We start from the raw sequence: 12,357 nt of genomic DNA, 5'->3' as shown, positions 1-12,357 counted from the left end.
GCTGTCAAAATGGTGGCTCCTGTCAGAAAGGCCATACATCTCCACCTTCTCAGCCTGCAGCCTTCATGGAAGCTGTCCACGGTGGCACGTCTCTTTTCCCATCTCAGCAGGAGTTGTCCCACAGGAGTGGTGGGTGACACCTTTCCTGCCTCAGCCTACAGCCTTGGTGAACACCACTGCAGGAGCTGTCCACCTCGTCTCTAGCCTCTCCACACAGCTCCACAGAGATGGTACCTCAATCAAAGCCATCTGTAGCCATGGGCCCAATGCAGGGAAAGTGGTGGTGGAAAAAAGCCACCAAACCCTGAGTAGGAAAAAAAACAAAACGAAACAAAACCAAAAGCCCACCTCTCCCTGAGCATGAAAACCCACCAACACTTGAACAGAAAAAAAAAAAAAAACCACCAAGCCCTGACTGAGCTCCCCAAGATCAGGACTTGAAATCCCACCAATCTTTACTCTAGAAATCTCTGCCCTGAAAAGCGCTACCCCCAAGAAGTCCTATATAAGGTCTGCCCTCTGTTCACTTCCCTATTGTTTGCTCCAAGGAGCAGAGGGCAGCCTTCTCTGGACTCATCCCTCCACACATTGGACCCTCCAGTTTGTGCTTCCTGAGCCTCCATGTCTCAGAATACCCTTCCCTTAGGAGACTGTCCCACACCTCTGGGCTGTGTGGTTCCTGGGCTTCCAAGTCCCAGAATATGCTTTCATCCGAGCAGAAACACACTAAGCACATCCCTTAGCCTGTAACTTAAATATATAGACTAAGCGAGCAGAACCACGGGTTCAAGTATTCTGTCAACTTCTCTGAAGACACGAACTGAGTTTCTGAAATGCAATACTCAGGCTTTGCCAGGTTCTAGAGGCTAACCATCAGATTCCAGTTACATCAGCAGGAAGCACACTGGGAGACTGGGGAGACACTATCTCAGGCACCAGGGATGCCCAGGTCCTCAGAACAGTTTCAGATGTCCCGCCATTCCGGAGCCAATTGCAACACTGCTGCTCTTGCGGTTACAGCCAATCATCAGCCGTTGTAATTGCGCACAGAGGTCCGTGAGGCAGCAGGTAGCCGGTATTTTTTGAAGGTTTCTCTTTCCTACACATAGAAACGAACACCAACATTCTTGAAGCGGCCATTGTATTTAAGGGCAAATGGGGCGCCGCGGGCAGTGGAAGTCCGAAGTTTGTTAAGCTGCAGAAAGGGCACCTCAGTGCCGTCAATGACCACAGAAGCTAGGCGGTCGCCATGTTTTCTGAAGACATCTTTCGGTTCCCTTCACACCTTCGTATCTTTGAGTGAGCGGCTGTGGAGTAAACACAATAGTAAACACTATTGCTCTGCATTCCCTTGCGGCCACTGAGGCTGCCGCTTTCGTTCCGCACGCGTTGCTAGCAACTGTGACCAAGGGGCGTGGCAGGGGCGTGGCTTCCCGCAGTTGCGGAGGCCGGAAGCGGAAGGCTAGGGCAGCCAAGCCGCTGCCTGGGCAGGATCCCCGATGGCGCCACCCCCGGCCCCACTGCTGGTTCCGATGCCTGGGGAGATCTGGCCCGGTTTCAGGAAGCCTGAGCTTGTGAGCTTCGCGGACGTGGCCGTGTACTTCTCCCCGCAGGAGTGGGGGTGTCTGCGGCCCGCGCAGAGAGCCCTGTATCGGGAGGTGATGCGCGAGACCTACGGCCTCCTGGGCGCGCTCGGTGAGGCCCCGAGTCAGAGCCCCGCCCCCATCCTCCTGGGGGTTCACCGGGGAGATGCAGTAGACCGATCAAGTGGATTGTGAGCCCTCATCCCGCACTTTTCCACCAGCAGCATCAGTCACCTTCCATTCTCAGGGCTTCCTCGGGAGTCTCCATTCAGGCAAGAGCATCGCAAACCCTGTCCAGGTTAATGTGTGCATAAGTTCCGAGGAGATGCCCTCACCCTAGTGGGATGCTTTCTGCCCCGGCCAGCCTCTCAGGCCAGCACTGTGACCCCTGTTCTCTCTCAGGGTTCCCGGGCCCCAAACCAGCCCTCATCTCTTGGATGGAACAGGGGAGTGAGGCTTGGAGCCCCGCCGCCCAGGATCCTGAGGAGGGGGAAAGACTGGGAGGAGCTCCGAGAGGTGAGGGATTGTCCCAAGTCCTCCTGAAACCGTGTTTGTCCGGGGGTTTCTTCTCTAGTAAACCTTTCTTTCAGATTCCCCATTCCAGCATCCTTACAGATTTTAAAGAGCCTACATGTTCAGATACTAAAGAAAAGAAAGCCTACCTACTCCAGAGTTTTGGAAATTCAGGAGAGCTGTCCTATTAAAAACAGTAGGGGGGCTGGAGAGATGGCCCATTAGTCAAGAGCACCTACTGTTCTTCCTAAGTACCAGCGTTCAATTCCCAGCACCCACACGGCAGCTTACAGTTGTCTGTAACTCCAGTTCCAGGGGACCTGACACCCTCAAACAGACCCAAATGTAGGCAAAACACCAATGTATATAAAAACAAATAAATACATCTTAAAAAAAAAAAACAGAGTAGGAGAATCTAGAACTCAAAGAATGTTAACGTTTCCAGATGTTTGTTAAAATAACACTCATTTCCCCTTTTCAAAACCAACTAAGGCTGGTCATTGTGCACACACCTTGAATCTCAGTACCCCGGGGACAGAGGCACGGGGATTTGAGGCCAATTGAGACAACATACTGTGAGACCTTGTCTCAGCTCACTACCCCCACCCTCCAAAAAACCCTAAAATGCCCCTAAAAATAGAACTTCTTGCAGGTCTGCCTATCATAGTTCTTGAACAAGGCAAAGTGGTACACAAGAAAAGTGCCTGCCTGTATAATGACAGCTTGACTCGTCTCCCATCACTACCCTGAATAGAAGAACTCTGAAGCAAATATGGTGCCTCGTCTATCAAAGAACCACTGTACCAAAACCAATGACAAAATACAGCAGTAAACACTGTTTATTGGGCATTTACTAAGTGATCAATAAGCATGTATGTATTTAATCCAACAGTCCTGGAAGTCAGGGGACCATTACTTTTCCCCATTTGACACAGGAGGAAGGGGATTTAACTGACTTTCAACAGCTCCGTGTCAGCCACCGGGCAGTCTGCGTGGGTGCTACCTGGGTAACAGCTAGAGCGGTCAGGGCAGACGTGTTAGGTTTTACTGAATCTCTTTTCCTAAGATTTATCTTTATTATTTTTCATTCTGTGTCAGTATATGGGTCTCCATAAGTGTAGCTGCCCAGGGAGACCGGAGCCATGAGAGTCCCTGGTGCTGAAGTTACAGTGCTTGTAAACTGCCCCATGTGGGTTTGGGGAAGTAAACTCAGGTCCTTTGGAAGGACAGCAAGTGCTCCTAACCACTGAGCCATCGCCAGCCCCTGATTTGTTTTATTTTTGTTGTGTTGATTGTTTCCATTTTTAAGACAGGTAGCTCTGGCTGGCCTGGAACTCAGCATTTAGACCGGGTTGCCTTCAAACCCACAGAAACCTACCTGCCTTTCCTCTGAAGTGCTAGGGTTAAAGGTGAGCAACCATCACACCCTGCTATCCTGTTTTTGAGACAGGATCTCACTATGTAGGCCATGCTAGCCTCAAACTTACGGCTATCTTCCTGCCTCACCTTTTCCAAATGCAAGGATTACAACTACTTCCCTGGTGGGACAAATGGAGCTTTTTAGTTACGTTTCGTTTGGTTTGTTTGGTTTTTGTTTTTTTGAGACAGATTTCTCAAGTTTTGGAACTTGCTCTGTAAACCAGGCTGGCTTTAGGACTCGCAGAGATCCTGCCTGCCTCTGCCCCTGAAGTGTTGGGATTAAAGGCATGAGCCACCACTGCCCAGTGACAAATGAGTTTTTAAAATGCAATTAATTTCTGTTTCCCAGGAGACATTCTGAATGAGACAGAGCGGGGCTGCAAGGAAGGAGGAGAGAGACCGGCAGAGGCTCCGACTCAGTTGCAACCTAAAGAGGTGGTTGAACATAAGACTTATTCCATGGCTACCAAGTCCTCTGCAGGGGCACAGCCACCTCCCAAAGCTGCCCCAGACCAGATAGCAGGTATGCAGCTTCCTGTCCAGGTACCGAGCTCGGATATTCAGGCCAGCCAGCGACGTCATGTGTGTGTGGACTGTGGACGCCGGTTTACCTATCCATCTTTGCTGGTCAGCCACCGGCGCATGCACTCTGGTGAGCGACCCTTCCCCTGCCCAGAGTGTGGTGTACGCTTCAAGAGGAAGTTCGCAGTGAAAGCACACCAATGGATCCACCGTTCCTGCTCAGGGGGTCGCCGCGGCCGAAGGCCTGGGATCAGGGCTGTGCCTGGAGCCCCAGTCCGAGGTGACCGGGATCCACCAGTGCTCTTTCGGCACTATCCAGACATCTTTGAGGAGTGTGGGTGAGTTGAACAGCTGCCTCCGTCTGGAGGTCCGGAGCCTGGAGTGGAACATGAACTTGGCAACTGGGACAAATGAGTCAAGACTTCTTGAGGATCTCTTGTAAACTTGTAAAAAGAAATATGCCTGTAAAGATTCGTACAGATTAAACCTGACACCTCTCCCCTCCCCAGTGTTTTGTGTTTAAAAAAAGCGGGGGAGGGCTGGGCTGGGGATGTAAGTTGGTACAGTACTGGGTTAGGCTGGGGATGTAAGTTGGTACAGTACTGTTTTAGTCAGAGTTCTCAAGAGGAGCAGAACCGAGAGGATGACTGTGCACGCTCACACATATGGTATAGAATAGGTAAATGGCAAAGGCAAGAGGAAGAAATAACTTTTGACATTGCCTTTTTCTTCTGGTTCCTACCAAAAGGGGCTGCCCACAGTAAGGGCCACTGTGAAAGTAACTTTTATTTCTCTTGTAGTAATGTCGTTTGGAGGCTTGCTGCCTCTGTGCTAACTGAGGAGTCCTGGATGCATCTAGCCTCTGTACAATCTAATCTAGTCCTAGAATGTTTTCAGTCTCTGAGACTTACTGCTGAATAAGCTCACCCTTTCTAGCTCTTTCTGGGCTCTGGCTGGCTGGTTCAACTCAGCTGTTCTGGCTCAAGCTCCTTTCTAAGCTGACTGTTGGAAGTTCTGGCCCAGTTCCACCTCCCAGCCCCATGGTCCCAGAAATAAGACTCAGACTCAAATTAAATTTACAAATACCTTGGTCATCTAGCCAGGCTCTACTCTGACGAGATCATATCTAAAGATAGCCATTTATTTTAACCTACATTTTGCCACGTGGCTGGTTCCCTGCACTCAGATTCCACTTGTCCATCTCCTCACATCTTTTCTGGCTCCTCCCGCCTCCTTCTCTCCCAGAATTCTTTCCCTTCCCCATATCCCACTCTATTTCCAGCTTAAGCCATAGGCCATGCACAAGTTGACCTCTCTCCAGGTGACTGATTTAATCTAGCTTCTCTCAGTTTTTGACTGAATTGCTGTGTTTGACTTCATATGAACTTTCGAATTCTGTGTGGTGAATATCCTTTGGGGGTTTCTACCCCACTTTAGATCATTTAGTTCCCAAATAAAAGACACAAGCCTTTATATATATAATAAGCTTAAAGCACGGTTGGAGTGATGGCTCAGCGGTTAAGAGCACTGACTGCTCTTCCAAAGGTCCTGAGTTCAATTCCAAGCAACAACATGGTGGCTCACAACCATCCATAACAAGATCTGACGCCCCCTTCTGGAGTGTCTGAAGACAGCTACAGTGTACTTACATATAATAAATACATTAAAAAAAAAAAGCTTAAAGCACTAGAGCTGGGCAGGTATCAACCCTCGATGCTATTTTGTCTACTTCTCTGTCAATCACCTGGAGATATAACTTGCCATATTCCATCTGGACCACTCCTATTTCAACAGGCCAGCCCTCCTGGCCATGGTCTGATGATTTACCTACCCCATGGCGTCTTCTTCCTTCTCTTCTGACACCTTATGCCCCGGAACCTTCACTCCACCTGCTCTCTCCTGCCCAGCCCAGGCTGTAGGCATCTTTATTAGCCAATCATGGATAACTTGGGGGGCAAGGCTTATACAACAAAAGCTGGCATGTATGAGGATCTTCTTGCCCTTGAGGATCTTGGGGTACAGAATTTAGCATTTGAATACAAGCAACATCAGAACAACCTCCTAAAATCTGTTCTAACCTTCCGGCTCCTCGTCCCCTGCTTTGTTCTGTCTTCACCTGTGTCTAGCTTGTTCTCTCTCTGCAACCTGTTTCCATACCACTGTCCCAGGGACACTGCCTCCTCTTTTCTCTCTGCACTGCTCTTTCTTATGTAGCCCCTTTTCTCTCTGTTCTCATGAGAGTTGGGCATGTCCTCGTCTGTCACACCTTTCTCTGATTTGTCACTTGTCTGTCACTCAATTAGAATTCACTTTCAAACATGGCTACTTCCTTCTACAAACTAACCATACCTTCATTGTTTGGGGTTAAAGGTTTATACTAAGTAAGGGCTGTGCCACATCACAACTAGAGATAGTTTTTTCAGTAAATAACACAATCTCATGGTTCATAGTGTGATCAAATATCCTGCGACAGAAGTTCATGTTGCAGAATGGGTTGTCCTGTTTGTTTGTTTGTTTGTTTGTTTGTTTATTGAATTCCTTCTCTTTTGAAGTCATCTTTTGATGACCGTTTACAAGGGATACAATTATGTTCACAGCCGGGCGGTGGTGGCACCCGCCTTTACTCCCAGCACTTGGGAGGCAGAGGCAGGCAGGTTTCTGAGTTCGAGGCCAGCCTCGTCTACAGAGTGAGTTCCAGGACAGACAGGGCTACACAGAGAAACCCTGTCTATGAAAAGCAAAAAGCAAAAAATAAAACAACAACAACAAAAAAAAAACAATTATGTTCACATTCTTTGCCCATGTGGAAGGATCTATCTGCATACTTCTCCAAATGTCTTTCTCACTATATTTCTTCCAAGTCCTTGATCATCCAGTCAAGCCCTTGGCTCCAGCCCATGAATTAGTGAACAACTGCACATCTGGTTATTTCTCCTTCTAAGCAAAATTTGTGGGTTTGTACAGTTCCCAAATTTCTGCCCACTGTGAAGATATTCTTTCATCTGTGTCTTTCATGATTGTCCCAGAAAGGGGTCCTAATACTGCGGTTGTTCACTTCTGGATAGTGCCTGCATATTGTGCAGAGCCATCAGTAAGCCAGGCCCTGTTCTTCTCTTTAGCAGTGAACTGATCATAGGGCACACTCCATGAGGCAATAAGTACATACGTGGTAGCAGATGGCATTGCAATGGGAATAGAATCCATAGGCATTTGGGCAACTTTATACAACTTGCTTATATCCTTAGGCCTCAAGAACTCTCAGAGTCAATCATATAGATACCACTTCCATTTGATGTGTACATCCTATTTTATGAACTGTTGGGTTAGATAACACCTAGCTCATAATAGGCATCTCAGGGTTTCATAGTAAACCTTGTGGCCTATTTTCAATGATTCAGTTCCCACTGAGGCCTAATAGCAGGCCAAGAGCAGTCACAAAGGTGAATAGTTGACAGTAGACCTTGCTTCAAAATCCAAAAGGTCTCCCCTTGTTATTCACGTATAGGGGTTTGTCAAAGGCTCCAGACAGCATCCATATCTGCCACTGACACCCTAAGAACCCTTGGGTGTGCTGGATCATATGGCCTAAATGGTAGAGCAGCCTGCACAGCAGCTGGGACCTACCTACCGAAGAGCCTTCTGTCTCAGATCCCATTCAAAGCTAGCAATTTTGAGTCACATGGTATACAGGCTAAAATAATACATCCAAGTGACAAATGGGCTGTCTCCAAAATAAGTATTGTGCTTCTTTCTTGGTGATGGGAGGAGCCAGGTGAGATAGGCTACCCTTTACCTTAGAAGGAATATCCCTACATGTCCCACACTTCTGGACACCTAGAAGTTTCACTCCCTTGAGCTTTGGTTAGATTTATTTTCTATTCTCTGATGGACCCATGTGATATTTTGTGGAAGAGATAGATGACCAAGAACACTTCAAATGGAGCTGGAGAAATGGCTCAATGGTTAAGAGCACTCACTGCTCTTTGAGAGGATGGGGTTCTATTCCTAGCACCTACAAGATGTGGGCTCCCAATCGCCTTGATACTTCAGTCCAGGGGAACTGATACCCTCTTCTGGACTCCATGGATACTGAATGCACATGGTGTAGAGAAATGCACGCAGGGAAAATACCCACACACATAAAAATAAACAAATAAAAATATGACCTTAATGGATAAAAACAATTTTTTTAAAAGATCACTTTGAGCCAAGTTATGACTCAGGTTAGAGAGTTAGTAGACCATCGAGGTGAAACTGTAAAGGTTTCAAGGCATTGTGGTACATGCCTTTAATACTAACATCAGGAGACAGAGCAGTTGGATTGCTATGATTTCATGGCCAGCACAGACTTCATAGTGAGTTCCAGGGCAGCCAGAACTATATAATGAGACCCTGTTGGTGCTGCTATGTATTCAAATGCTAAATTCTACACACATAGATGTGGTTGCGCCAAGATGAGCTAATTCACCAATATGCTAGCTTTTGTTGTGCAAACCGTGTTCCCCAAGTTAATTGATCAATAAAAGGCTAAAGCCTGTGATTGGGCAGTAGAGAGAGATAGGTGGGACTTCCTGGGAGGGAGAAAGGAACTGTTACTTTTTACAAATGTTCAGTCCATAGAGCATGAGACTCTTAGTCTCAGGGCCATATGTTCAGGCCCCAGGTTGGGTGCCACATATTTAAAAAAAAAAAGAAATTAATATTCTGTATTAACTAATGCTAGAAACTAATACAGTGGCAGTTACTCCTTAACCAGCTAGTTCCACAAATAACCACACAGAGACCTTTTAATACTTCAAAGGTTCGACCTTAGCTAGGCAGACTCTCAACTAGCTCATCTAAGTTAACCTGACCACCAAGCCCCATTCAGCCATGTGGCCAGATACCTTCCAGGCCCATTGTCACATCTGTTTCCTCTGGGGAAAGGGCCTTCCCTTTTCTTCTTCCCAGAATTCATTTCTGTGCTCTACAAACTATTTCCATCTTATACTATTAGTGAAAGGAATGCCTTCTGGGCCTTCCCATTGTGGAAGATGAGGTCTTAACCAATGCACCCACTAGAACATTTTTGTTTCCTTAAGTCTTAAATACCCCTTCATCACCACTAAACCAAGGAATATAAGGTAGCTCTAGCTAATTCTCAGTAGGCCTTTTTTTTTTCACAAATACATCAACCAACCAATCAAATAAATTCTTGATACCCATTTTAAAACTTTAAGATTCAATATTAAGCCTAGAATTTCTGCTCAATGGGTCCATATTAATAAACTTAGCCGGATCCAATTTTATGTTCCTAAATCATTAAATCACCATCCCACACCATTAAAAATCCATTGTCACACATATTCCCAAACGTCTGCTTAAACAAATCAGCAAACTCATTAAGATTTTTTTAATGGTATAGTAACATACCTCATAGACTACACTTTCTGTTTTTACCCCTGGGGACTTCCTTGGCCTTGAGTTATAGGTCTGGAGGCAGTGATAGGGACATCACCATTGTTGTGTCTGCCATCTCCTTTAGGGAAAGTCATTGCCTATTTTGCAGATGGGACAGAATAACTAACTTCTCTTAGGCAAAGGCAGAGAAGGCACCACTGTGGTAATTGTGAGAGGAGGTACATCCTCTGCTAAGAATGAGGAGGTCTGGACCCGGGCCCCACCTACACATCACGAGCCCGTGTCACAGTATTGCATGTGTTTCCCATTGTCTTTCTTTAAATGCTGGCATTCTATAAGGCTAGCAATTACAGTTGTGTTGTATCTCAGCTAGCCAAATACTGGGGGCTTGGTCTTTGTTTCCTGCAATTTGAGTTCTCAGCCTGCTGGGGGAAGATTCTCTTCTATCGCATACTTAGGAACCTTTATATTCTCCATGTGCATCTGGAACCATCAGTTTTATTATTCAGCGAGCTCTTTCATAACTTTGCCCAGAGATGTTAAAAGGAACCAATCAGCACTCTTATTATTTTCTTTAGTATTCCACAGATGTTCAAAGGTTTCATACACAAAGCACATCTCACTGGAGGCAGATTGAGAACATCAAATGCATTTGTCTGGATATTCTTTAAGTAGCATGTCCAGTGCTTCATATGTTGGGGAGTCTTTTGTGACTGCTCCATCCAGATCTCATTAAGGCTGCCAGAGAAATGCCTTACAGTTCTGTTTCTCCAAATCCACTCCTGTACCATAATCTGTTTTAGAGCTCTTTAGATGGACAGAACCAAGCGGGTGACAATATATCAGAATGTAAATGTATTAAGTGAGTGTCTTGGACACTTTTCTATTGCTGTGATAAGCACTAGGAACAAGGAAACATTGTAAATGGAGTTTAATTAACTCTATATGATCTGGCAGCCCCCAATAACCACCGAGGCAGAGTCCCATGGATTATATAATAAGCTCTTGCATATTTACTGAGGGATTACAACTCAGTCTATTTTCCTACTCCTTAGACTGGCTACTTCCTGGCTGTATTACCCAAGTACTTGCTGCTTGACCCTTGCCCTGGGGTACTTCTGCTCCAGCAGTCAGTCCTTGGGGGCATCTCACTTGGGCATGTGCTCCAGGCCATTGCATCTAATGGAGACCTCTGTTCTCTTTCTGTCTTCCTCCTCCTTCACTCTCCTTCTACTTCCTCTTCATGGTTCCTACCTGTGACCACCAGCCCTGACGGAATCTCTGCCTGCTTCTATGTTTTCCAGTAATTACCTGTAGCCATCTTTATTTAACCAGTAGTTTTAAATTGGGGAGCAAAGTTTACACAGCATCACTTGGTGTACATGAGGGTCTGCTCACCAGATCTTGGGGGCCAGTATTTAGCATTTGAATACACAGCAGCACCAGACCAACCCCCAGAAAAACTTAGAAAACACTATTTGAGACTCACAGTTTCAGAGGGTTAAAGTTCATGATGGCAGAGCAAAGGCACAGAGCAGGAACAACTGAGAACTCACATTTTGATTCACAAGTAACAGACAGACAGACAGACAGACAGACAGACAGACACACAAAGAGAGAGAGAGGGCAGGCTAGAAGCTCAAATTCTCATCCAACGAAGCCATACCTCCTAATTCTTCCCAAACAGTTCCACCAACTGGAGGCCAAGCATTCAAATGCATGACCCTCTGGAGACCATTCTCATTCAAACCTTCACAATGAGCTTGAAACAGTAACAAAAGCCAAATCACACACCTGAGGCACTGAGAACCCTGTACTCAACCTCTGAAGCCAAGGCTCCTTAACAGCCAGAGTAGTACCAGATTCGCTGTCTCTCAGTGGGAGGCGATGACCAGTAGTTACTTAGTTCACAAGGCAGGTGCCTCGGTAGTCCCAGTCTGGTGCCAGTAGCCTGGACATTTCTGCAGACTCACTGGTTCCTAGTATACAGTGAAGGTTTGGACATGATGGTTCAACTGTCAGAGAAGGCATCATCATCATCACCACCACCACTACCACCACCATCATCATCATCACCAGCAGCAGCAGCTACAACTGTGAAGCTGAGGTGTGAGTGATGGCTCCCTAGGCTCATGTATTTGAATGTCTGGTTCACAGCTGGTGAACTATTTAGGAAAGATTAGGAGGCATGGCCTTGCTGGAGGAGGCTTGTCACTGAGGGTGGGCTTTGAGATTTCAAAAAAGTAAGTCACACCCAGTCTCACTCTCCCTGTCTCTACCCTGCTGATCAGATGTAAACTCACAGCTACTGCTTCAGTGCCATGCCTGATCCCCAGTCTGCTGCCAAACTCCCCAACATGATGATAATGATGATAATGTATTGGGGGCTGGTTTTGTGCACTGTGTACTTAGGTGCTGATTTCTATGTCCAAAAATTTTGTTATAGTCTGGAAGTTGGCACTGTCATGATTATTGAACCATCTCCTGTATCAATGATGTGTAAAGAAACCAGGAAAGGGGTCCCATGTGAGAGGAGGAGAGAGAGAAGAAAGGTGGAGAGACCACGAGGAGTGACCAGGAGAATTTGCCCTGAGGCTGTGGTGAGAGGATCCACGAGGAAGATCTCAGACATTGGGAGTAGTGGACACACCTGGGATTTCAGCTCTGTGGAAGTGAAGGAGAGGATCTCAAGGTTATGCTTTGATACATAGCAAATCCAACCCTGGTTTAGGTGACATTAAGAATAGAGGTTGAGGTGAAACCCGCTGAGGATAAGATGTTCCCCGAGGGCACAGGGCCCTATGTAGACCTCGATGAGGCTGGAGGTAGCGCCAGACTCTTGATGGACTTGGCAGCCAATGAAAAGACAGTTCCTGCAGGCCTTTTATATTTTGAAGATCTCTTTGATGATGTCCAGTGA

The 12,357-nt window shown here is 46.5% G+C and overlaps 1 protein-coding gene and 1 pseudogene across 2 annotated transcripts; both read left to right on the top strand.

The window, feature by feature from the left end:
* The first annotated feature begins 1,474 nt into the window (after positions 1 to 1,474).
* Znf688 (zinc finger protein 688) lies at positions 1,475 to 4,542 on the top strand. 2 transcript variants are annotated; one of them, XM_021168155.2, is made up of 3 exons: positions 1,475 to 1,695; positions 1,986 to 2,099; positions 3,865 to 4,542. In XM_021168155.2, exons 1-3 carry the CDS (start codon positions 1,500 to 1,502, stop codon positions 4,377 to 4,379), a joined length of 825 nt encoding a protein of 274 aa, XP_021023814.1. In that variant the 5' UTR covers positions 1,475 to 1,499; the 3' UTR covers positions 4,380 to 4,542. The 2 variants fall into 2 exon arrangements, with proteins under 2 accessions (XP_021023814.1, XP_021023815.1); XM_021168156.2 differs by lacking the exon at positions 1,986 to 2,099 and having other exon boundaries at positions 3,865 to 4,541.
* A 1,433-nt stretch (positions 4,543 to 5,975) lies between these two features.
* On the top strand, positions 5,976 to 12,357 carry LOC110298072 (annotated as a pseudogene).

Source organism: Mus caroli, chromosome 7, assembly GCF_900094665.2.
Source record: "Mus caroli chromosome 7, CAROLI_EIJ_v1.1, whole genome shotgun sequence".
Taxonomy (NCBI): Eukaryota; Metazoa; Chordata; class Mammalia; order Rodentia; family Muridae; genus Mus; species Mus caroli.
Note: the sequence above shows the minus strand (reverse complement) of the source record. Positions and strands in the feature narration are given on the sequence as shown.

What these genes read in the sequence shown, in the direction of transcription:
- Znf688 (XM_021168155.2), top strand. Translation starts at nt 1,500, where the DNA reads ATGGCGCCACCCCCGGCCCCACTGCTGGTTCCGATGCCTGGGGAGATC. An exon ending in CGGCCTCCTGGGCGCGCTCG is followed by an intron (nt 1,696 to 1,985) that starts GTGAGGCCCCGA and finishes GTTCTCTCTCAG; the next exon opens with GGTTCCCGGGCCCCAAACCA. An exon ending in ACTGGGAGGAGCTCCGAGAG is followed by an intron (nt 2,100 to 3,864) that starts GTGAGGGATTGT and finishes TCTGTTTCCCAG; the next exon opens with GAGACATTCTGAATGAGACA.